Source organism: Tripterygium wilfordii, chromosome 4 (assembly GCF_013401445.1).
Source record: "Tripterygium wilfordii isolate XIE 37 chromosome 4, ASM1340144v1, whole genome shotgun sequence".
NCBI classification, from domain to species: Eukaryota; Viridiplantae; Streptophyta; class Magnoliopsida; order Celastrales; family Celastraceae; genus Tripterygium; species Tripterygium wilfordii.
The window spans coordinates 578,968-604,676 of NC_052235.1; the positions used below are offsets into that span (position 1 = coordinate 578,968).

Consider the following 25,709-nt stretch of genomic DNA (forward strand, 5'->3'; position numbering starts at 1 on the left):
TTCATCGTTCATGCTTAGTTCATCTTCATCTATCGAAGCTGATTTGTCGGAGATTCACGATTGCACGGGATGACGACGGCGGTGAGGAGTAACCCAGAGATAACAAAACAAGTGTGCGAATTCCACCCTTACACTTTCACCAAAAACATAGCCAAGATTCATTAACAACCTTTTCTACCGCATAACACTTGCGATGAACAGCAACATTGCAAGAACTACAAACAATCAATCATTTCGCTTCATTAGCCATGTGTCCGGTACAGCAAAAGTCACATAAAGATGAGTTCCCCATGCAAGGATGACCAACCAAAATCTTCTCCAACCCTGCATCGCCACCTCCAAGCAACGGGACAACGACGGATTTGGGATTTTTCTCATAGGGCTTTTGTGAATTTGGTTGAGGATAGAGAGATGGAGATCAATTGGAGATGGATGCGTGGATGAAGAAGTGAAGAAGAGGAGGATGATGCTACAGATTTAGGGTTTTGAGATTGGGGTGTGATTGAGTTTTAAGGGAAAATGGATTGTACTTAATAATAATGTTATATTTTTTATTGGGGTTTATTAAGATTAGGGTGTGATTGAGTTTTAAGGCAAAATGGATTGTACTTAATAATAATGTTGTATTTTTTATTGAGGTTTATTAAGATTAGGGTGTGATTAGTAAAATTTGGGGTGCATATATAATGTTAATCTTAGATAGAGATAGGAAGGAAGGTAAAAGTCGTATATTTCTTCTTGTCTTCCAAAAGTCGTATATTTCTTCCATTTTCTATATCTGGCCCTCTCTTTCTCATAATCTTATCACTTTCTTTTCTATAAATTCCTGTCGCTCTCTTGATTCTTTCGTTGAAGTCAGCCCTTTTAAGATTCCTTGAAAATTATTCTTGTCATGTTTTTGATATTTCCCTAGGTCTTGACCATTTGATCTTTGAAATATCTACGGAGACCCATATCCGACGCTTCTATCGTTCTATGTGTCGCTGACTTTTGATTCCTACTTTTATTGTGAGAGTCTTGTTTTGCGAGTGTATTTCAAATTGGGCATCTGGGTATCTCCGGTTTTGTGACTCGACTCAAGACAGCCTTGGTTAGTGAAATATATCTGTGTTCGTTTAGTGAATATTGCCATTTCAGATATTATTTCTTTCTTTTGTTTTATTTCCAGTTTTTTAGTCAGCATCTGGATCTCTAACTTTTAACGTTATCAAGAACATATGATTGTTGGTGTTTCGTATCCAAATCTTGATTTCTTTAGATATTGAAGTATTTGATTATTTCTTTTCAAGTGAGCATCTGGGTATTTCACTTGATTCTTGAAGTATCCTTGATTGTCTTCGCTTCCAATTTTTAGATGAGAAGATACTATTATGTGAAAATCTGAATGTCGAGACATTTCTCACGTTGCTTTGGGTACAAATACAATCGTAAACAAACTTGAATTCGTATATTAAATGTACTTAAAGTCAAACAGGGCAGCATTAGGTTTAGAATAACATACTTAATGCAGTTGGTATTGCCAGAGAAGTAGATATATATTGACTTAATGTTGGTCTTTCTGTGGTACTGAAATTGTTAGTTCCCTTCCTTATTCTTGTTCTTTTAACTTGTTTTTTTTTTAAACTTTGGATAGAGATGGGCATATATCTGAGCTCCCCCAAAACTGAGAAATTCTCAGAAGATGGTGAGAATGAAAAGCTAAGATTTGGTTTATCATCCATGCAAGGATGGCGGGCAACCATGGAAGATGCTGTAAGTAGCCTGTTGATCATTCGTACCCATTGTAAATACCACGAGTGATGTTTTCCCATTTTTTTCTTATGGTTTTTACATTATCTCGTAATTTGGAAAAAAGTTAATTCAGATGAGATCTCTCAAAAGATTGTATTCATAATGCCTCTACTTAGTTATAAACTCTTATATTGAGTTTGACTTATAGTGATGGTTTGTCAAGGAATGACTGCTTAAAATGAGTGAACAACCGGCAGTAATTTACTTAAGATACTTTGTAGACATAAAAAGTATCAAATGAAGATTCAGTGCATCCTGTTTAGTGTTTTTGCAGAAAGGTGGCTAATCCTGGCTCTTTTTATCAGATGGTCACTTATTTGCAAATCCCTTGTGGTGCTAATAGTTTTTATTTTCCACCTCATGGAAAACCCTTTTTGTTCCCTCCCTATGACTATTTAGTGATAGGTTCTGCAGGTGCAGGAACTGGACCATCCTATATTTGTTAGCTACTTCATAAATTGAAATCCAAATACATTAAACACCAATTGAAGGTCAGCATAAATTTCAATTGTTAGTTGTAGCAGTTTAGCTTATTTTCCACGGACTGCTTTTTGCTAAAAGTGGGCTCTTGTGCAAACAACGGATCTTTCAAGGACATGACAAAGGTTTTCTGAAGCTCTTCTACATGATTTTCTTCGGCACTCTCATCTGTTTATTCTGAGAATATTTGTCATAGAAGCTGTCAATAGCAATTTTTGAACAGTTTTATTAGTTTCAAAAGGACACAGTTTGAATTTCTTAGTAGAAAACAGAAGTGCTGTTAGTTACTATTTTTATTTGTTTTTGTAGCATGCTGCACTACCTGATCTGGATGGTTCCACTTCATTCTTTGGTGTGTATGATGGCCATGGAGGTAAGAATTTGAATGTCCAGATACATTTAATGATATGTTGTTATTTTGCTTACTTACAGGGCTTGTCTTTCTTCACCATTTGGTTTTACGCTCTATTTTTAACTTTTTAGTTAAGCTTTCTCCTGCTTAAATTTGGAACTTTACAATAGATCGAAGTCATATTGGGGTGTTTGATAACTGTAAAAAGTTCAGGGGTTAGGTTTTCAAGTTCAGATTGCTAACAAAGTAATTTTGGCTTTTATATTTTGTGAAAGGCTTCTTGCTCTTGCTTTCTTATGACCATTTATGTGTTCTTGCATTGGTGTGAAATGGATTTAGTACCTGTCCGAACTCTTTCCTTTTATAAGGGGACCTATAAATGTTTATATCATTTCAATTATGACTTGAATTTAGGTTCTGTCTCTCACTTCAATAAACTAACTCGCAGGAAAGGTAGTAGCAAAATTCTGTGCCAAGTATCTTCATCAGCAGGTTCTCAAGAATGAAGCATATGCAGCTGGAGATATAGAGACATCTGTTCAGAAATCATTTTTCAGGTCAGTTCATCTGATCAATTGACTCATAGTTTTCACTTTATACTTTCCATGCCATGGTCTAATGTTTCATGTGGTTGATGGATTAGCTGATGTCAAAGTAGACTAGTAATTCAGCCAATTAAAGTGGTTTTGACTGTTTTGGTGATTTATAGCCATAATAATTATGGGCTTCTTGTTGTGGAACTGATACAATAGGATCAGAATGCATTATGGAGCTCGGGATGTAAAAAAATTATGTTAAATATTTAACTTGTCTAATTGGTTCGTTTTGTCCGTATCCTTTACACTGGGTACTCAGTCAGTGTCTTCTATTATTTCAAAGATGCTATAAAAGTATCAGTTTGGTTTTGCAGAATGGATGAGATGATGCATGGCCAAAGAGGATGGAGGGAATTGGCTGTTTTGGGCGATAAAATTAACAAGTTTACTGGCATGATAGAAGGGCTAATATGGTCTCCCAGGAGTGCTGATGGAAATGACCAACATGATGACTGGGGTTTTGAAGAGGTATTTTATAGAACCAGTGGAGTTTTGGAATATTAGTATGCTCGACTTTACCTGCTTATTACTTTTCATTAATACATTAGTTGTATGTTAACTAGAAGGGTTCTTGATTACTTGGCATTTTGCAATCAAGGAGGTAAAAAATAATTATCAGACATGGTCTAGATTAATCCCTTGGTTGCTTTAAGAGGTTCGAGTGGGTTTTGATTACTTATTGGAATTTTAAGATATCACTTTAAGCAGAAATTCATCAATGATTTATTGAAAATTGAAATATCTCTCTAGCAAATGCTGGCGTTATCCCCAATGGTATGCTACTGGTTTCAACTGCTTTCCGCCTCTCTCTTTTTTGGCTAAACCTGAACTTTTGTGTTTGTGTGTGTTTTTCCTTTTCATTTTGATGTCTGCCAAAGTTGTCATAAATCCCACACTTGATTATTTTTGACAGAACTCCATTGGAGTGCACACACATAAAAAATGCTAAGACTTTTTCTTTTTCTTTCATTTAATATATCATACTTTACATTCATATTATTCTTGAGATATGACACATTTACCTTTTGAACTTATCAGATGTTTTGTTGATAGAGATTTTATGTGTTCATCTGTATGTTGTTGCCACTATCTCATGTCTATATGTATATATTCGATGCAAAGTGTATGTAACTAGTATGTGCTCGGGTTGTCTCGTCAGATTTTCAGTATATTTCTTTAGAATACTTATATTTTTTCTATGCTTTTGGGAAATATATGGCCTTATTGAAACATGGGTTCTGGTGATCCTATGCCTCCTCTTATGAGTTGGGAATCAGTTGATAAACTAAAATTCATTGCATGCTATTTTAAATGCTATATTTTACTTGTGATAAGTTGTGTAGGTCATACTGTTAGGTTCAAGTTATTTTTGTCTGCAATCTTGTAGTAGCTCTCCGTCGTTAAAAACTCATTCAATTTGAATATTTTAATCAGGGTCCTCACTCCGATTTTTCTGGACCAACCTCTGGGAGCACAGCTTGTGTCGCAATTATTAGAAATAACCAACTTGTTGTTGCAAATGCTGGTGATTCTCGTTGTGTGATATCTCGAAAGGGTCAGGTAATTTTTACTTAACGTGTTAGGTATATCGTGGTCTGCAATCCCTGAAAGTTGGATTTATGTTATTGTGAGAAAGAAATCCCCATGATCTTTATTTTATTAGTAGGTAAATTGTTTCTGGTATTTAAGGTGACCTCTTAGTGCAGGCATACAATCTGTCTAGGGATCATAAACCTGATCTTGTGGCTGAGAAGGAAAGAATTTTAAAAGCTGGTGGCTTTATACATGCGGCACGAATAAATGGAAGTTTAAATCTCACAAGAGCAATAGGTACTTTACCTGCTTCCTTGTAGATAACCAATCCATCTGAGTTTCATGTTTTAGCTCTCTCGTTAGGCTATCTATTCCAGGTTAGTAGCTTAAAGGCTGGCTCTTACTACTTGAATCTCGCCAGCTGGACTTCACATTAGTATCCTGGAGAGAAAGGCAGTAGATGATAACACTGAGTGGAAAGCCACTGTTAGTACTTTCCAACTGTAAAACCAATTTCCATAGTGCGTTCCAGATACATATCGGAGTGTGCTCGCCGAGTGGTTGCAAAAGTATGAGATGCTTTATGGTTTCATGTTTCAACTATGATTTTTTCTGCTGCAGGTGACATGGAGTTCAAGCAGAATAAATTTTTGCCTGTTGAAAAGCAAATTGTAACTGCAAATCCTGATGTAAACACTGTATGTACTTAGTCCATACCTTCAGCAATATATTTTTCATGGTTACACACATTGCCGTTATACTTTATCCAATTTGTGATGTTTTGGGGCTATGCATAGCTTCAGTGTCATCTCAACTTTTGACTCTATATATTTAACATCAGTCTATTTTTTCCTCATCTTTTGGGAACTCGTTTCTTGTTAGGTTGATCTTTGTGGTGATGACAATTTTATTGTGCTAGCATGTGATGGAATCTGGTACGCATTTTATGCTTTTCATTTTTGGGATAGTATAAATGATTCTCTGTTATTTGACCATGACAATCACTCTCAAAAATGTTTTTAGTTGGGTGCAAATAATTAGTGCATCATCAGTGGACTTATGCTGAAAAAAATGAAATTCATAGTTCTCTCTTGTCCATAAGACTACAATAACTAGAGAGAAATGAGTTCATCAGTTATTTTCATTGAAATCAACTTAGGGATGTATTATTTTGAGTTTTTTAATATTGTTTTGTTGTTTTAACTAAATGCTCCATTGTTGTACATACCTCATTATTCAATTTGAGAGATCATCTTGCATCTATTGACATAGCGTTATTTTGCAATTTTCTCATTGGTAAAATTTTCTTTTATACATGCATATCCATTTAATTCTCTGGGTAAATGGACTAGTCATTAGGTAACACCTTGAACCCCAAATGTCTTGATATAGTAGGTGATACTTTTACTCCATCAAACTAGATAAACACAAGAACATTATCCATTGCTGTACTTTCAATTTTCTCTGCACGTCCTTTTTTGTGGATTTCGTGTTGGTGATCCTTCTTACACACCATTCGCTCAAGTTTTAACTATTATTAAGTGGATGGTTCTACCTGTTCATTGTTTCAGGGATTGCATGTCAAGCCAACAACTAGTGGATTTTATTCATGAACAGCTAAAGACGGTATGTGTGTAGTATGCATTTCTCTTATCATAAACTTGATAGCCGTCCATTCATGTGTAGTTTGGGCCGGTATTATTCCTTGAAAAATGCAGGAAAGTAAGCTCTCTGCTGTATGTGAGAGAGTACTCGACAGGTGTTTGGCGCCATCAACTGCCGGTGGGGAAGGGTGTGACAACATGACCATGATCTTGGTGCAGTTTAAGAAACCCTTGGGCTCTAATGCATCTGCAGATGATCAATTGTCAGAATCTAAGTCCGCTGACGCTCCTGAAGGAAGTGAATCAGTAGCTTCTACACACAATTGAATATCCTGATAACAAAAATCACGAAGGAGTTAGTCCTGCCTTGCCTTGATAATCCAGGTTCACACACACATCTGTAGATGGTTTGACACGAAAGAAAACACAGTTAGAACACTTGAGAGAACTCCTTTTTCGTATTGCACTGCATGTTTTAGGTTTGATGACCAAGTTAGTATAAAAGAAAACATGTACAGTATGCTTGTTTGGATATCACCCAACCACAGCAAGCCTCGTCGTTGGTATGGGACATTTCACATTTGGAAACAAAATGCTTGTACACTTGTGGATACCATAACCCCCACCTCCGTTGGGATTTTGAACCCAGGACCGCCAACTTCCTTGGGCTACTCTTTGATCCCATCTTTGCTTGTTATGGGCTTCTGATGATATCGGTCCGACTGGGAAGGGTATAGAAACTATATTTTGTTAAAACCTGGACAACTATATATGTGATTTGGGGCATGCCTCAGATTTGTGTGGGAAGAAAAAGCTTGAAAGGTGAAAGTGCAAGTCTTTCCATATGCAGATGATGTATCATATATATGCACTGTATCTCTTATGTAAGAATTTTTTCTTCCCAAATCTGATATGAATCTATAGAAAATATCAAAACCAGAATGGAATGCACATTTAATTACAGATTTATTTTTTTGCCATATCGTTGCTTGAGCATCTATATATACAAAGGAGCTGTCTGTATCGTATATTGCATCTCTGTTACCTTAAGGTTCTATCAAACGCCAACATGCTATATTATACCGATTACAATAGTGATAGTGAATCAACTCGTAGCCTAACTGGTTAAGAGGAAGTACCTGCTCTCCGGGCCTCTCGACTTCTTTTTTTTATTTTTTTAATACAAGAGTAGGGGATGAAGAACTCGTGGTTCGCCCAGCCTCCCTACCCTTGTTAAAGAAGCATAAATATAAATATATTATACCTTTTGTTTTAATTGCTTGAATGAATTAGAATAATAAATTCAGGTAAAAAGATACTTTTCGTCCCTCAATTATATGGTGAGTTTCATTTTTGTCCCTAAGTTTTTTTTTCTCTCATTTGCATCCCTCAACTATTGAAAAGTAACATTTTCGTCATTTCAAGTGAGATTGAGGTTGAGAAAAACCTAATCTGACAAATAATATGATGTTACGTATGATTTTTCAATGACCGGATTTATTCGAAGGATAAACATGATACTTTTCCATAATTGAGGGATGAAAAGGGAAAAAAAGAACTAAGGGATGAAAATAAAACTCGATCAATAATTGAGGAATGAAAAGTACTATTTTGCCAATAAATTCATAAAAAGACGAGCACGGGAGATAAGAAAATAACGGCGATAATTAAAAATATTGAAAACTACGAAATTAACCTTTTGAATCTGACTGCCGCGTTAACAAAATTTCCAACCACTCTCCGCTCCCCCAAAAACCCTACCACGCTTTTTAACCCAAATTCGACGTATACCTTTTGCTTCTCTTTCTTGAATTCGGATTTGACATTCAGCCATGACGGAGAGCACGGTGGTGCCTGAATCGATTATGGACTCAGCGACGAGAACCTTAGCGAACGTAGAACAAGTTAAAGCCCACCTGCCCGAGTTCTTGTCGCTCTTGGACCCACAAGTCCTCGCAGAACTTCCACCTCTCGAACGGGCTCAGTCTCTTCTCTTGCTTGCCAAGGCCACCACCGCGCTCTTCACTTGTACATATGTTCCCTCTTTTCTTTCTTGCTTTCTCATATTTTGAATATACTGCGATAAAAATTATCAATACGTTGGTTTTAACATTTCATTGTCGTCTTGATTTTGCATTGCAGTGAGATTGAGGGGTAGTGGAGTTCACCCGGATGGTCATCCCGTCAAAACAGAACTTGTATGCATTCAGATTTGTTGTTTTTTGTTTTCTTTTCATCTTTCGTTTGTCGTAATTATTTTTCTCCCCTTTGAATACACTTGAAATCTATGCTTGTTTAGATCAATTGAATACTGTAAATCTTATGCGAGTTGCTTTAATTCAAGGCTTTGGTTTAGGGTTAGCGGATGTTAGTCTTATATTCTTGAATTTGATAGTACGTGGTTCCTTTAATGAAGTATATGATAAGTAGGTGTTGGCAATTTAAGCATTCTTCTGGGACCTAAATACTTTGGATATTTAACTGGCAAAAGGTTACTTAACAGTGGACTAGATTGGTTTGATAGTTGTGGTCCATGATTTGGGTATTTATGTTATATTCTGACTCATGCATTTCTGCAACTTACGCATGCTTGTAGAAAAGGTTAAGCTTGTACCAAGACAAGATGGAGCGGTTCATAGATTTGGGTAAAGGTACATCTTCTCATTTTAGGAGATTTGATTCTATATGAAGTACATTTAATTGTCAGTTGTCGTATTTAATGACTTGATGAAGACAGTTAAACTTTTACTATAATACGAAGGAGAGATAGTTTGCATTGACTTTTATATATTGTCAAATTTTTGTAATATTTTCACTCATGGTTAGCATGTTTTTTGACCGTGCATTTGATTGGTGTTTCTTTTATTCTTTTTTTTTGGATAAGCTGGTGTTACTTTGTATTCTCATTATGGATGGCATGAGTTTGAATTTGTTATTTCTCATTTAAAACGGTCTACTAACATGGGTTTCAATTTGTTCTTGAAGCTCCATTGCGACCTTCTATTAGCTTAAATTATCAGGCGGCAACCCGTTTTATTGAGCATTCTTTGCCAGATCTAACCCCTGGTTTGTAGTCAATTAATTTCTCATTACCGGCACACACATCCTTTCTCATTATGATCTCATTTTTCATCAACTTGCTATTCATATTCCGCAGGGCAGAGGCAAAGCATGAAAGATATCAGTAAGAAAGAGGGGACAAGGATCAAGTATTTAGAGAAGACTGTCCAAAACAAGAGGAAACATCGATCATCTGAGAAACAATCTGTTCAAACTGCTGCAAAGGAATTCCTTGACAAAGCTTCCCGTGAACTTTTGGGTGATAGTCAGGGTAGTTTTAAGGGGCCCCTACAGGTTGATGCTTCATGTTCAGATTTACCAGCCTGCATGATAATACCATGATTTGTCCAGGTAGCTGTAAATTCTTCCTCACATATGTTTTAAGGCGACCTTGCTTTCCATTTTCTGAATTTATTAGTACTGTAATGTGCCAAACATTTCAAGAACAATTTACATTCATGGTGGAGTATCTTGACTGGGTATAATGATGTGATCTTCCTATATCATATAAGGTATTCATGCTCTAATTGTAGTTCTAAGAGAAATCATTCTTATGGAGAGTACGGTTGGCAAGGCTTGTCGTAGTGGAAAATTATACATAGATCATATATTTCCATTAGGAACACTACGCGTAGTCATTACATCAATGTCGAGCAGTTTCCTTGTTGTGCAGCTGTACAATTATCTGAGAGCCTTGTCATTGGATGAAGAAAGGGCACTTCATGTACTTTTTTGTTTAAGACTCTTAAATCATATTTGCAATTTCTTGAGATTGTCTGCTTAGGGGAATGGTTGTTGGTGGAATGTTATGACCGAAGACTATATTAGGAAATAGAAGTTCAGCTTGAAGATTATGAGTTCTGACCCGAGTTTATGAATCTGTCAAATATAGTTAGAGAGACTGAGTCAATTATGAAAAATTAAAAAATCCACCATGCAGGCTCCTTTCCAATCCGTCATGGAATAGAAACAAGATTCAAAAACTGATCCTTTTTTTTTTATCATATGATTGCGATATGATTCACGTGCTTTCTTGTTCCTCAGTTCTTGTGATGACAAGATGCGAGATTGTGTAGAAATGTACTATTACTTTCTCGTAGTTGTAGTTGTTTATATCCTGAAAGAATAATTTCACTTTTTTTACTCCTGCATTAGCATTTTAATCAAAGTTCCAGTGCCTTTTTTTTCCTCCTTCACGACACTTTTGTCCTGTCATTGCAGGTTCCCCCACTCCAGGTGTGCCAAAGGCCCTAAGTTGTTAATCAGCTTTTAGCGAGTAGGTGATTTCACCATTACGTCAATCAGCGACAAAAATATTGCATCGAAGGGACAACATAGCTTCCATATAGAGATTTTGCGAAGGAATTACCACTTATGTATTGTTTGCTGATGTGGTGGAATGTTCATGCTATAACCATGTCTTTAGATTAGAACTTATGGACAAATGACGCTGAGACGACATTTAACTTGAAGGATTGTGTGTGTGAAGCGTTGAATTTTGGTGGAGAATTCTGTATTGCTGCAAGGCTTAGTTCATTTCTTGCTTGTAAACCAACAGTCCGGTAACATATAAAAAAAAAATGGAAAGAAAAAATGTTTACTTTTTAGATTTTTTAGAAGATTTCTTTAGAAAGTAAAGTGGTTTTTGGATCTCTGGGATACTTTTAGTTTTATGCTATGCTATGTATATACATACGCACATATGTGTTAATTCACTTATACAAAGAAAAGTTGCAGTGAAAATTGGAAAGTTATACTTTTTTTTTTGATTTACAACACAAATAGATATAAGTTAGACTACAACACACTACCCAGGAGTATTTCATCACAGGCAAAAAAAGTGTGTGGTAGAGAGAACTTATATACTACTTATGAGGGACTCACACAACCGATGTGGGAGTATTTTCGTGGTAACACGGTTACTTCAACCAGCATCACACACACACACCACACATACAACACACACACCACACATACAAAGCCCAATGTGGGCCAATCATTTTTTTGATTTACAACACAAATAGATATAAGTTAGACTACAACACACTACCCAGGAGTATTTCATCCCAGACAAAAAAGTGTGTGGTAGAGAAAACTTATATACTACTTATGAGGGACTCACACAACCGATGTGGGAGTATTTCCGTGGTAACACGGTTACTTCAACCAGCATCACACACACACCACACATACAAAGCCCAATGTGGGCCAATCATTTTTTTGATTTACAACACAAATAGATATAAATTAGACTACAACACACTACCCAGGAGTATTTCATCCCAGGCAAAAAAAGTGTGTGGTAGAGAGAACTTATATACTACTTATACTTGAGTTCATGTTTTTCTAAAGAACGAAATAAATAAAAAGGAAAAACCGAAGAACCGTGAGCGGTCCGACCGGAGTAGAAGTGAATCTGAATCTGCAATTGCCATTTGCAAAGATCGAGCGAGCGAGGGATAACTACAGATGTTCTTTTTTCGGATGTGTGTTAGTTTATCTTTATCCTATTTCTTCCTGTCTCGGTATCGGCGGGCTCGAATCCTTGGAAATGGCCTCTACTACCGGCGGTGGTGCTCTGACTCCATATCTCTCGCACATGAACCACGGAAGCCCTAGCTCTTCGTCTCTCTCCTTCTGTAAGCCTGTATAACTCTCTCTCGCGCTACGCACCTTGCTTTTGATTGTGAACCATGAGAGTTTTTTTTTTCTTTGAAAAAAGAGATCTCATAAATTAATGTTTATGTGGTCTGGTTTGTCTGGTTTCTTTTGAAATTGTAGTCTATTGCCAAATTTGAATTCACGAGTAGTCGTCTTTCGTACGGAGTTTCTGATACCTGTAGATGTAACTGATTTCGTTTTTTGCTATAACGAGGTGAATAATGAGTTTGTGGTCTGGATTCTTTTGAAGTTGTAGTCTATTTCAGTATTTCCAAATTTGAATTCACGAGTAGTCGTCTTTCGTACGAAGTTTCTGATGCTTGTAGGTGTAGCTGATTTCGCTTTTGCTATAACGAGGTGAATTGTGTTGGGGAGAATAATGTGTATGTGGTCTGGATTCTTTTGAAGTTGTAGTCTATGTCCAAATTTGAATTCACGAGTAGTCGTCTTCGTACAGAGTTTCTGATGCTTGTAGATGTAGCTGATTTCGTTTTTGCTATAACGAGGTGAATTGTGTTGGGGAGAATGATGTGTATGTGGTCTGGATTCTTTTGAAGTTGTAGTCTATGTCCAAATTTGAATTCACGAGTATTCGTCTTTCGTACGGAGTTTCTGATATTTGTAGATGTAGCTGATTTCGTTTTTGGCCATGATGCATGGTTTTATCCCGTCATTCACCTTAAAAATGTGTCTCGTCCCTTATTTTGATTTGTTTTTCAAATTTTTGTTAACAACAGTCGAATGTAATATGATGAAAGCTTCGCTAGTTTTAAGTTCGCTAAGTGACATTTTAAATTTGCTAGAGACATAACACCATTAATTATGCTTGTAAGTTTTGCAATAACTGGAGAATGTTGTCATGTCCTCTATTTAAATCTATCTGGAAAAGAAAAGTTGGTAATGTCATGAAACTAAATTTTGTGTACCTTTAGGCTACAGTCAATATGAGAAAGGAACTTCCAATGCCACTTACTTATTTCGTCTTGTAAATTTATGGACATATTTCTAGTATCAATGTATCTGTGGCTTGTGCTTTACACTTTCAGTCATAGGTTTGTGATTTACTTGTTTATTAATTGCTCTTATGTGATGAATTTTTATTTGAGGTATCTTCATAGTTTCATGGTTTTCCTTGACAAATAACATTAACGTTTCTTGTGCTGCATTCAGGTAAATTAAACTTGTATGCAAATCCAGGTTCCTCCCCAATGTCGCCATGGGCTGGTAGTAAGAATGGGAAGAACCCAAGAGGTTTCCATTTATATGCATTATTTGGAGGAAAGAAGGATAACAATGATAAGGGTGATGAGAAGGTTCAGTTAATCTTATACCCTTCTGTTTTTTTTATTGGCTAAATATCATGTTGGAGTAACCAGCTTTATGGTTCAAAGAAAGAAATGTATACTTTTTTAGTATGGATTTTATATCCTAAAAGAATGCTATATGAATAAAGTGAATTACTTTCACGTTCCTGTTGCTCTTTCTTAAGATTTTTTTAGTTCTTGCATCTTTTGAGTGTGGATAAATTACAGAGCTTTTTGTTATCAACATCCGACAATATTTTCTGTCAAAAAAGGAATTTAAATGTTGTAAAATAAAGAAAAACCTAGTTACAATGGTTAAAAAAAGGAAACAACTCCCATGCATAAGGCATCCGCAGTGGGCGGGGTTGGAAACAAGCAGGATGTACGCAGATCTTACCTCCACATAATATGTGGTGAGGTTATTTTTCAGGAATTGAACCTGTGACCTCTAGATTGCACCAGTGCAACTCTATCTCTTGGCAACATGTTAACCTATAAGAGCTAATTACAATGCGTTACAGAATTTTGTGAAGATGTGTTTTGCAAATGTTATGTTACTGCAGTTAAAGCTTTCACTAAGCATAAATATTCTGCAAATTATTGTCAAGTTCATTTATATTCTCTTTCCATGAAATCCATCAAGTGGTTAGCTTCCACCTGTGTATTTGGAATAAGGAATCTGGTTTGCATGTCGCCAACGGTGTTTGAGATAGTTTATGCATGCTTTGCACAGGGGTATGGAGCCTCTGTTACCCTTAGTTTGTGATGTGAAATTGTTTACCTTCTATTATCAATTTAAGCATCTTTAATTCTTATACTCAAAAAGGAGTTGATCTGTCATTCTCTATCCAAAATTCATCCTCATTTCTTTTGTCTTTGCTGTCACCTAATGTTACTTTGATTTAGGCAGGAATTCTGGGTAATATGCAGAACTTGTATGAAACTGTTAAGAAAGCACAAATGGTAGTGCAAGTGGAGGCAGTTCGTGTGCAGAAAGAACTTGCTGCGTATGTTTTTCGAAAATCTCTTCCAGCTTGTCAATATGTATATTATTCCCCATTCAGATGAAGTTAATACATTGACATCCTTTTTAATTTTCAGGGCAGAATTTGATGGCTACTGTGAAGGTGAACTAATTAAGGTATTAATTTGTTACCTTGTTTTAGAGAGAAATAACAAACCAAGCTGAGTTTTTGAACCATGAGAAATGTGTATACATTCTCTTTCTCTGTCTTTGTGATAATTATTAGCATTTCTTTCTTAGGCAACACTTTCTGGTAACCAGCAACCTGTGCGCATTGAGATCACTGAGGCTGCAGTGGAACTAGGACCTGAAGTGAGCAACTTTTCCTTCATTGCATATTTATCTAACGTGTGAGAATTTCAGTCTTATAAATGTTTCCATATCTTGCAGAAACTTTCACTTCTGGTCACTGAGGCCTACAAAGATGCACACCAAAAGAGTGTCCAGGTAAGCCACCACCATATTCTTGCTTAGGCCACACTCTGGAGTCTGGATTTACCACGGATGTAATGAATTTCTTACAGGCCATGAAGGAAAGAATGGGCGACCTTGCTCAGAGTTTAGGAATGCCACAAGGCCTTAACGATGGATTCAAATGAGCGATCAGCTTTCTCGAAAAACGTATTTATTTCTATTCCGAATTCCACTTGTCTTTTTCCTTTTCCTTTTCCACTTTTATTATTAGTATTATTTTTGTTGGACTATTGCTTTTATATTCTGAGGTTTAAAATGATAAACTAACGAAGGGAATTGCACACACTAATGAATAAACCAATGGATTATTTTGTTATGATAATCTGAAACACATAAAAAGAATGAAATAATACCCCCCCCCCCCCCCCCCCCAACACACACAAAAGACCCCGAATAAATCAGTTATATCTCCTCAAAACAACGCCAAGAGCAGAATTCCCAGCACCACTATGAAGCAACTCTTCAAGCTTGTTGCACTGCTTGTTGGAGCCACGGCTGGACCCTCAAACTCTGCTGGAGAAGGTGCAGGAGAGATACCGGTGTACCTGTGTCTTGGAGACAGAACCACCACAATCATCTTCTGGCCCTTCTCACAGTGGCCATTGGTTCCGCTGATGAAGTAGAATGGCCCAGATCGATCAAGTGTCACCTTGGTGTTCCCATCCTTGTACTCGTCAATTGGACTTGAGGTATTGCAGCTAAGGTAAGCTTCCCTGGTCACTTGTAGAACTGAGTCCTTACCACTCTCGTACTTCCAAACTGAGAATTGAGACGCAACCATGAAACGAGTGGTGTTAGAGAAATGGAGAATAATAGAATTGATTGAAACCCAAGACCAGAAAATTAAAAAGGGTGCAAGAGCTAACCAAGAGAATCGCCCATGCGAAATCTGGATTTTTCAGCCCATTCATTGAGAGAGTCTGATTGAGATGATGGAACCTTCCAAGCATCTTTGTTGCCACCAACCAATATCTCTTTGGCTTGAGAGAAGCTGAAGAGTAAAAACATTAGCAACAGAGAATATTGAAAAGTTCCTGCAGTACCAGCCATGGATGCTACCACTGAGAGTTTGGAGAGGCAAGAGAGAGGGAGAAAATTGGAAAGAGTGATGTAGGTGAAATTTGGGGTGAAGTGATGACCGACACTGAGGGCTTTAGTTGTATTTATAGAGGAGAACGGGGAAAGAGAAACTATCCGTTGGAGAAGATGTTAATGTGGGCCACCTGGGTATCCGAGCTCTGTCCGTTACTTTATATGAACGGTTTAGAAACTTGAAAAAAGGGGTAAAAGTTATCAACGGTCCTATTAGAAAGGAATGGAAACAAAGAATTTTGCTTTTTCTCAACCGGCAAAAAACGAATGGTAAAAAGTGGAATTCCCTTCGATGAAAAATTCCGTAAATTATTTATGGTATGACTTCATATCTCTAAATCATTTAACTTGGGCTGGGCTTATACTAAACCGATGTTAGTTTGAAGTTTGAACAAAGTGTCTTAAGGGCTGTAGCCAATCTGCAAAGCCCAGAAAGAAGCATCCCGGTTGACTTAACAACTTCAAACACATGTCCTGCTTATGTCGACGTGCAACTGCTACGTGGTGAAGAACCAAACCTTCAAATCACACTCTACACAAACGTGGCAACAATGCACCTCTGCCTCTTCAAAACCAGATAGAAAAACCAACTGAGCCAATTTGAAGAGTGAAAATAAAAGCGCGATCATGACAGGGAATGAAGATTGGAGGAAAAACGCGGACACACACAAAATGAGTCCAGAGGACGTGAAAGCAGCAGGTGTAGAGGGATCCAAGAGGCCTCCAGGAAACAACCCTGGTGGGGTTCTCCACCAGCGGCGCAACCTTCCCTTTAGTAGAACCACCATGGCCATCGGCGGGTTCCTCATCACAGCAGCCATCGGTTACATGGTCTTGTACAGCAAGAAAAAGCCCGAAGCCAGTGCCAGGGACGTCGCTAAGGTGGCCACCAATACTGCAGATCCCAAGGATACCCACCCCCGGAAATGAAGATTTGAATCTTTTGTGTTTTCCTGAGTAGTTCTTGTTGTTAGTTTTGTGTTTTTACTAGGTTGGCTGCGGATAATAAAGGGATAGTAAGTTTAAGCATGAATTCTACTAGTAAATGTGTTTTCCGTCACTCTCTCCCAAAACACTCGAATGCGTAAGCAAATTGTGTTTCGGACACTTGGAAATTCATTGAACAGAAATTGTATCAACGCAATCAATCAAACAGAATTGTTCTATCGTGGTAGCTTAACACAAAATATTTATCAATTTGGCAAAGACTCCCTGCCGTGAGAGCCACATGACCATGTATGTGTCAATTATGCAATTCCATGTTCGGCAACTAAAAACTAAGTCACTTAAATGCACAGCCTATGAAGTATGAACGCAAGAAACAATGGTAATATGTATCGTAGAAACAACAATTAATCCCAAATGGACACCCGACTACATTAAGTTTATAAAAACGCAGCTGAAACTAATTAGTCATTATCAATTTATCATTGCAATAAAAATATCAAAAACGAACTCCACTGACTTATCTGGCACAAACCATCATCAAAATACTGTGATTAATTGGCTCGGCTGCAGCCACGACCACGAACCATACGCAATGCTAAGTGCCAGTAAAAGGCTTACCGGAATCAACTCCGACTATTCAATGCCGTCCCTATTTCAACCCCCCATTTGAAGACAAATTATGTGCGGTCTCAAGAGAAGTAATGGAACATGCTGGCTACCATATTCCACAATTTTCACCGAATGAATGCCAATGTCTCGACATGAGGGGAAAAAAAACATAAGCATCACAAATCTTCTTGATGGCCTAAATTAGATGATGTGTGTTCCCAATACAAATAGCAAATTGAACCAAAAAGAAAACGCTACGACAATAGAAACTTGACCTCAGTCTACGTTCAAAAATGATCAAAAGAAGTATACATATGGGGGGCATGATCATATAACTATGAAGTTCGAATCTTACTTGATCCACTCTAAGAGAAAATATCATCCAGCACGACTTCACATAGCTCAATCGATTTTCACTGATGAGTAGATCAGCCTTGTAAACCAAAAGCACGCATAGAACCCGATGGTGCCAGTTAGCACAAAAAATGCATAGGAAGCAATCAGCATGTAGCCAAAGTATAAGACTCCAGAAACAAACTTCGTGATTTCCAGCTTCGTGAAGAAATAGAAAGTGGCATATAGGAAGAGATATACTGCAGATGAGCCAGATGTAAGGTAAGATCTCCACCACCAAAGGTAGTCCTCACTGCACAACTGGAAATAGCAAAGCACAATTGTTATCTCAGCACAAGTGACCAGGAGGATTATGAAGACCAAGAACAGGAACCCAAAGATGTAGTAGAACTGATTTAGCCATATAGAGGTGAGGATGAAAAAGAGTTCAATGAAAACAGCTCCAAATGGGAGTATTCCTCCTATTAGAATTGAGAATGCGGGGTTCATGTACCAAGCCTGCGCAGGAATCTGCCTTGGAATCTTATTTGTCTTCACAGGATCCTCAATTGCTGGTTTCCTGAACCCAACATAGCTACCCACAAACACCAGTGGAACTGAAATGCCAAACCATAAGAACACCAGAGCAAACATAGTGCCAAATGGCACAGCCCCAGATGATTTTTCACCCCATATAAGAGCATTCAATACAAAGAAAATGGCTGAAACAATTCCAGGGAACATGATTGCAGTCCTGAGAGCAATTTTCTTCCATTCCGTTCCTTTGAACATTTTGTACAACCGTGTAGAGGCATAGCCAGCAAAGATGCCCATGAAGACAAAGAGTAAGAGCATAGCTGTCATAAGACCTCCTCGGTTTGAAGGGGATAGGAATCCAAGGAGAGCAAAAATCATAGTAACAAGTAACATCCCAAAGAATTGAACACCAGTTCCAACATAAACACAGAGTAAGTCTGAATTGGTTGGTGGCCTGAAAACATCCCCGTGGACAAGTTTCCATCCTGTCTCTTCTTGGGCCTCCTCCTGAGTCTCAAGTTCATTGTACTTTGATATGTCACGGTACAGAGTTCGAAGCATTATCATTGCCAACATGCCCGAGAGGAAGAGAACAATCATCAAAGAATTAACAATAGAGAACCAGTGTATTTGATCATCACTCATTAGAAGGTACGCATCCCATCTAGATGCCCATTTCACATCACTTGGCTGCAATATAGACCATTGGGGGTGAGAAAATGGTAAGATAAAAAAAAATACACAAATTTCACAAGTAAGTTAAACTACAAAAAATTCACAAGTTTGTTCTCTGTTCAAGGCCAGTAAAGTTAACAAGTTATGATCAGAGTTGATTGCAACGCGAAATTCAGAACCCAAAAAAAATATTAAAAAAAAGAAACAAGAGTTCATCCAAAGTTACAGCTTACATAAAGGAACTCACCACAAACTCAACATCATATGTAAATATGATTTCCTTCTTCTCTTCAACTTCTTGAGGAGAGTTTGAATTGACAACCATGTGTTTTGCATGGGGGTCACAAGTAATTAAACGAGTCTTGTCATCATTCCAGTTTCCTTCGTATTCATGCTTGACACTGTAAACACAATAACAAAAAATAATAATAAGTAGAACACCAATAGATAGATATTATCCAAAACCCACAATCCTAAATGATTTGACATACCTAAATGATTTGACTTCAAAACCCACAATCCTGGCAGGGTCACTTTGCAGATCTTTGTGATACTTAACAGTGAATGCCAGATGGTTGTTGATGAAGTATCTATCTACTTTAGACTGCATATGATTAGAAAATGTAAGCAAAACAAAAGTATGCATGCATCCACAAAGAAATAGCAATTCAGTGGTCACATGTTATGTGCATACCCCGCTATATTGGCCTTTGAGCCCAAGATAATAGCCAAGTTGATAACCAGGAGATTCTTGATCTGATCTTTTTATGGGTACAACCAGCGGAAGGTTATCAAGGATCCTGTCACATGGATGACAAATAAGGCACAAGATAAAAATTATTAGTTGAGGGAGAATAAGATTGTTGACTACACGCATCCAACAGAATTTCATACATGTTGACCCGATACTCATCGTCAATCTTCTCCTTAAACTCCTTCGTAGTTTTGGCATCAAGTGCGATGCGACAGACAATTTTACACATTTGTGGTTCCCGCATTTTAAACTGCAACAATTTCAAATCATTGAAAAGAAATGAAGTCAATTAATAAGGTGGCTGGTTTAAACCAGCAAGAATACTGAAACTCACCACATAGGGGGAGTTCTCAATCCGGTCTCCGCGAAGGACTTCCCCAAGATTCTCTGCACTATCGATTATCTTTTTTGGGCGACAATATGGAAGAGAATAATATGAGTACGGAAGCTGCGTCTTTGTCGAAGTCAGTTTGTTCACTTTCACCAACAACTTATCTCCCTGCATCCAATGAGAAATATAAGTAAATAACCAAAATCACAGATCACTTTTGTGTGCAATCAAATGGTCACTGTCTAAAAAGAGTAGGCAAACAATCAGAAGCCAATTGATTTAGTAGAATGTACATAGACCTAAATTCTTTTCAGTATAATGTTAACCAAAATATTACAAGGACTACTTTTCTATTTCAACCATGTATTTAAACATATCTCTGAGGGCAAATACCAAACCAAAACAAACGCACTATCCTCATCCACAAAAAGTAAAATGCAGGAAATTTGGTAGTACTGTGATCATACTACATGTAATACTTGCAAATTGATCCTTGTAGTTTTATTGCATATCAACATATCTACCAAGGTTTAAAGCTCTAATTATACATTGACTGGAAAATTTACTTTTGGTGAAAACCTACCACGGCAGCTATGTTATGCATGATTCAACCTTAATTCTCTTTGCTATATCATTGTTCTATATGGGTGCTAAACTGCTAATCACGATAATAACATATTACATGAGAATCTGGAAATAATCCTCAAATCACTTGATCATAACTAGTCCTCCTGCAACTTGGAAAACACTAGAGAAAAAACAATCCTCTTAGCTAACTAATTCCATGATCCTGATTATTACAATTCAATAAAATTCACATTCATTACAGTCCTTGATCAAGCATTATATGCACTGCAACATTTGGTTCCTGCGAAATTTTCAGTGGATTAATAGATATCAGCAATTCCACACTAGATGTGTAAAAGCAACATATAGATCCTAATTGAACCATTCCCACGATCGCATAGCTCTTGTCCACCCGAGTAAACTAGTATGCAGCGCTACGTTTGAATATCCACTTTCCTCTCTCTCGAACATTTTAACGAAAACCAAACATCGGTCAAATAAAACCAACAAAATCTAAAATCAAGATACCAAATCAAACGCCGATCCAATGCACACAAGAAGATCAGATCGAAAATATACAAACAATAGCATAGATGTGAGGACATGTGTGTCATATATATCTACACAAGTACGTGTATGTAATTGATAGCTGACCTTTTCGAAGTCCTGGGGAGCAACACCGGGAAGATAGAAGGAGTGACCGCCATGGATCAAAGCGAGAAGCACGGCGGCGACGGTCAATGTGTAGAGCGAGAGAGATCTGATCTGAAACGTCATCGTTTCAGCAGAGAACGAAAAGAGGCTTCAGATCTGGAAGTGATGGCTTTCCGGTCAATCTAGTTGCGTTGAAGATTTACAGAGAGAGAGGAACGGGAAAGACAATCAAAGAGAGCTAAAGGCTTAGATCCGGAACTACGTGCTCTACAGTTGCGTTTCGTGCGGTGATGGTGATCTCCCATTTTGATCTTGCCACGTTAAAATGCATAAATTTAAGTGAAGCGTGGAAGATTGGTTTTTTCCACCCTTTACCATTGAATTGATTGAGTGGAGACTGTGGGCTTAAGGGAATACGCGAGGACTTGGGCTGGGCCCAATCCTTTTTGTTTACGTGGGAGCTTAATTTCGTAGCTTAAAAATGGGCTTATTTAAGTGTCGGGCCTACTACATCTACTTGGGCTATGTGGTTTCTAACATCAAAGCCTGGGCATGGAAACAAAACAGGAATGACAACTATTAATGGTCGCGATTCTTATGGGGAGATTGATCGTTGAAGGTGAAGGAGATTCTGTCATTCTCATTAATGGTCTTTTACACCCACACCTTACACAGGATTGGGCCATTAATGATATAACAATTCAAGACTTGAACCAGAGTCTAAATTAAATGGTCTTGTCTGAAAATTCAATGTTCGGTAGATAGTGGGCATGATCCACCGCCCCATAATTTTGGTCCCTTCTCTGTAATCTGTTTTTTCTGTGATTTCCTTAAAACATATTGGGATTCAAATCTATACCTATATATAAAGCAGAGGTTCTAACAACTGCTCATACTTTTGTGACATCTGGTCTGCTAAAACTCTCTGTTTCTTCTTACGTGGACCCTCTACAATTCGTTTATTTGTTTTTCAAACGCTCTCCGCTCTCTCCCTATTTCTCCAATACACTTCTCTCCAATAGAACGTGTTCTGCGGCAATAAAAGAAGCGAAAAAAACGGACGATCTCAAAGCCGTTTCTATCTACGTTTGCTGCTTCCCTTCTCTATTTCCATCTCCCAATTAACCATGCCCGGCGGCAATAAAGAATGCTATCCGTTTGCTTTGTGGTGATGGGGTTCAGGGCGACGATGGCCTGTCGATTTCAGTGATGTTTCAATTGTTGCTTCCTCCCATGACATCCCTAATCCTCCCAATTTCTCTCGCGCCTCTCAAGATCAGGTTCATCTGTCTCTCTTACAAACTTTTGCATATAATTTTAAGTTTTCCTTGTAATTTCCGATTGTCAATTTTTTTGAGTGATTCTTCCGTTGGTTTGTTGTAAGATGATTCCACGCAAAGTCGGCAAAAGAAGGATGTCGAGGCCAATTGGAAAGCTCAGGTTCTTTTTTTAGAATCTCTAATTTTTTCGATCCAATCCAGATCCTATTGATTAGGCTGAACTATCTAAATTGTTATCAGTCGGTAGAGGATCTGAGTTGATCCCTGTTAATTGAATTTTTTGGGGCTTCCGATACCCTGGTTTTGAATGAGCTCAAAAGAGGAACTCTGTAATTTCGTTTACTTCTGAAACTTTTGACAATTCGCGACATGTCGTAACAAGGTAAGGTTTTATGGATTTTAGCGATTACTGATTAGCATCTCTTTGTAATATTTTCTTCCGTGTTTTCGGTCGTACGGGGAAATGAAGTCATGTCGATGATTGAATTCATGAATCTTATTTCAATTTCCTGATTTAGGTGCGATTGAATTTATGTATTTGTGCCTTCTCTTTTATAACTATTATCAGGCTGATTGTCACAAGTGTGTTGGAATCTCAGGTGGAATTATCCTAGAAAAAAGTAGTAGTCATAAAGGCATGGTTATATGATGATATGGGTACAAGAGTTGATTGCGGAGCTCCAGGTCTTGGATTTTCCTGTATGTTATGATTTCTGAGTCATTGTTGTGTTCATTTCATTGTCATTACGCTTATTGTTGCCTTCCTTACTTTTCATTGGAACTGATTTAATTAAAATGTCAACAGCATGTGGATGTTGTGTCTTGAAAAGTAGATGGTGATCTTAAATTAGTGGCGAATATGAGCTTAACATAAAAGGTGGTTCATTTAAATTTCGATGAAAATTGTTTTACCCTTTGATTAACTTTCTCTTTAAAGACTTCTTTGATTAACTTTCTCTTTAAAGAATTTTTTAATTACTCATTTCTTTGTTCTCCCAATGAAGTCTGTTTCACAAAGTCGATATCCAAATTCTCTGGCATCATCAAATTGATGTTATCTGACTCCTGAGATCACCCCATCCACAAAAGGATGTGCCCATCTTAAACTATGACTTGGCTCTTCTTTTTCAGCCCATACTAATGTCGTTTCTTTAATTGCTAATGACTGCAGCACACTAATATAATCTTTATGTTTATTTATATTGTAGAGCCATTGCAGTGAAAGAGAGGGAAAAAGGCTATTGGGTTGATTTTCATGGGAACTTTAAAGCCTAAAATTGAAAGTGGCTTACTAGGTTTAGGATGAGCTTTTCAATGTGGAGAATGTTGAGAGGTAATACTTTTTTTTTTGTTATTGTTTTCATGGGTTAGTTTATGGAAGACTATGTTTCTCTGAGTTTGAAAATATAAAAAACAATTTTGCTAGGTCCATTCACTACCCATGAAATACTCCTGATTAACTCTAATGTGCTTTCTTCCTTTTTTTTCCCTTCTCTTTTTTGATCTTCTTGACTAATGGGCACATCTGGTTTTGCAAATTAAAGCTTGAGTATTTCTTGGGTCGCATTATACTTAATTTTTGACACGGATTTGATAGTTTAGTCCGCCTATAGCTCAGGGGCTAGCTATTAAGCTAATGGCTCTGTAAACTATGATGTCTTTATAAGTTTGGATATCACCTGTTATGACTAATGGCCTTATTGTGGTGTTTCATATGTTCCCACTGAACATTGAGCACACACCTATGAATATTGTGGTTTTATCTATATTTTTCAAATAAGTATTATACGTTTTAATGCAAGGGATGTAAAAAATCCATGATTTATTTTTTTTGCGAGTATATATTCATTTGTACTGATTGTTTATGTCATATTATAAGGAATTGATATGTTCAATTTGTATATGCAAATCCTTGATATTGATAATGCAATGGAATGTAAAAGATCAATGTTTGTTGCATATTTGTATTAATTTACAATTGTTTCTCAAAGTCTCTGTGCCGTGTATGTTTGTTGTGGTCCAATATATGAATATTGTGCAGGTGATAAGTACTAAACTAACTAAAAAAAGTAGTAGTTTAAAGTCTTTAGAGTTCCACCATTATCCACCAGATTTCTACCAGGTTACCTTTCTTTATCATGCCAAAGCTTATATTTGGACATGTGATTTTGTTAATTATTGCATCCTCATGGCTGCACTCTATTTATGTCACAATAACAAAGTAGTTGTTTTTTACCTATTAATTGAATGGTTCATCAGCTAAACATGTTGATCTCTCCGTCCATTCTTCCCTTTGAGGTAATTCTATATTTAATTTTTGTTTTTCTTGGATTCACTGATTTTTGTTTTCAACAAATTAAGTCAAATTTCAAATTTCAATTTATAAGAAGCTCATAACAAAACGAGTTGGTGTTTCAATTTCTTTTCAAGCTGAACATTTGATCTTATAAAGTGTACTATTTGATCTTATAAAGTGTACTTTGAAAATATTATGTTTATTCTTGAAATTCATTCTACTTTTGTGATGTATTTGTTGTTCTTTGAGTAGATATTGAACAAAAGAGCAGTTAGGCTATGGAAAAGGAATGGCATGTTTCTAATGTCAGGACTGGGGATATTGTGGAGATTAAATTGGTAATTACTTTACTCTCTTTATTAAATATACCTATTAAAGGAAATCCTCTTGAGATTGGTTTGTTTGGTTGACTCACAGGAAGTTCCCGAAAATAGGCGTAGATTGTCTGTCTGTCTACAAAGGTATTGTTAAGTCTAGACAAAATGCCTGCGTCCACACCACCATTTGGATCTCAAGAATTGTTGTTGGCGTAATGGTTCAAATTGTCTTGCCTCTGCAAGTATTACCCTGCCATCATTTCTAAGGCTTAGGTCATGACTATTTGTTTTAGCTAGCTAGAAAAAATAATGGCAAAGCTATCTTTGGCCAAATAATGTTGTATGATGAATTATGTGATAATGTAAATTTGTGCCGTTGGACATGGAAAAGGCCAATCTGGTGTTGCCATGGGCAATGAATACTTATATGTTTGAAA

At 37.1% G+C, this 25,709-nt stretch overlaps 6 protein-coding genes across 6 annotated transcripts; 4 read left to right on the top strand and 2 right to left on the bottom strand.

The window, feature by feature from the left end:
* The first annotated feature begins 757 nt into the window (after positions 1-757).
* Positions 758-7,314, top strand: LOC119997231 (probable protein phosphatase 2C 60). Its single transcript, XM_038844111.1, has 11 exons — positions 758-1,090; positions 1,634-1,752; positions 2,581-2,644; positions 3,072-3,180; positions 3,534-3,687; positions 4,654-4,779; positions 4,926-5,049; positions 5,374-5,450; positions 5,635-5,687; positions 6,324-6,378; positions 6,471-7,314. Exons 2-11 carry the CDS (start codon positions 1,636-1,638, stop codon positions 6,681-6,683), a joined length of 1,092 nt encoding a protein of 363 aa, XP_038700039.1. The 5' UTR covers positions 758-1,090; positions 1,634-1,635; the 3' UTR covers positions 6,684-7,314.
* Positions 7,315-8,069: 755 nt separating this feature from the next.
* LOC119996135 (nuclear nucleic acid-binding protein C1D-like) lies at positions 8,070-11,066 on the top strand. Its single transcript, XM_038842667.1, has 6 exons — positions 8,070-8,384; positions 8,499-8,554; positions 8,953-9,007; positions 9,342-9,422; positions 9,514-9,767; positions 10,638-11,066. The coding sequence occupies exons 1-5, from the start codon at positions 8,189-8,191 to the stop codon at positions 9,756-9,758; spliced, it is 633 nt and encodes a 210-aa protein (XP_038698595.1). The 5' UTR covers positions 8,070-8,188; the 3' UTR covers positions 9,759-9,767; positions 10,638-11,066.
* On the top strand, positions 10,063-15,162 carry LOC119996104. The gene is made up of 10 exons (XM_038842621.1): positions 10,063-10,140; positions 10,572-10,652; positions 10,848-10,978; positions 11,787-12,055; positions 13,248-13,390; positions 14,288-14,388; positions 14,483-14,522; positions 14,646-14,717; positions 14,796-14,852; positions 14,930-15,162. The coding sequence occupies exons 1-10, from the start codon at positions 10,063-10,065 to the stop codon at positions 15,002-15,004; spliced, it is 1,047 nt and encodes a 348-aa protein (XP_038698549.1). The 3' UTR covers positions 15,005-15,162.
* An 85-nt stretch (positions 15,163-15,247) lies between these two features.
* On the bottom strand, positions 15,248-16,022 carry LOC119996535 (early nodulin-like protein 1). Its single transcript, XM_038843206.1, has 2 exons — positions 15,746-16,022; positions 15,248-15,638 (listed from the first exon to the last, which is right to left on the bottom strand). The coding sequence occupies exons 1-2, from the start codon at positions 15,927-15,929 to the stop codon at positions 15,292-15,294; spliced, it is 531 nt and encodes a 176-aa protein (XP_038699134.1). The 5' UTR covers positions 15,930-16,022; the 3' UTR covers positions 15,248-15,291.
* Positions 16,023-16,161: 139 nt separating this feature from the next.
* On the top strand, positions 16,162-17,858 carry LOC119996536. Its single transcript, XM_038843207.1, has one exon. It carries the CDS (start codon positions 16,599-16,601, stop codon positions 16,899-16,901), a length of 303 nt encoding a protein of 100 aa, XP_038699135.1. The 5' UTR covers positions 16,162-16,598; the 3' UTR covers positions 16,902-17,858.
* Positions 17,699-21,704, bottom strand: LOC119996534 (transmembrane 9 superfamily member 8-like). The gene is made up of 7 exons (XM_038843204.1): positions 21,380-21,704; positions 20,162-20,326; positions 19,968-20,077; positions 19,768-19,873; positions 19,565-19,677; positions 19,321-19,474; positions 17,699-19,088 (listed from the first exon to the last, which is right to left on the bottom strand). The coding sequence occupies exons 1-7, from the start codon at positions 21,500-21,502 to the stop codon at positions 17,931-17,933; spliced, it is 1,929 nt and encodes a 642-aa protein (XP_038699132.1). The 5' UTR covers positions 21,503-21,704; the 3' UTR covers positions 17,699-17,930.
* Positions 21,705-25,709: the final 4,005 nt, after the last annotated feature.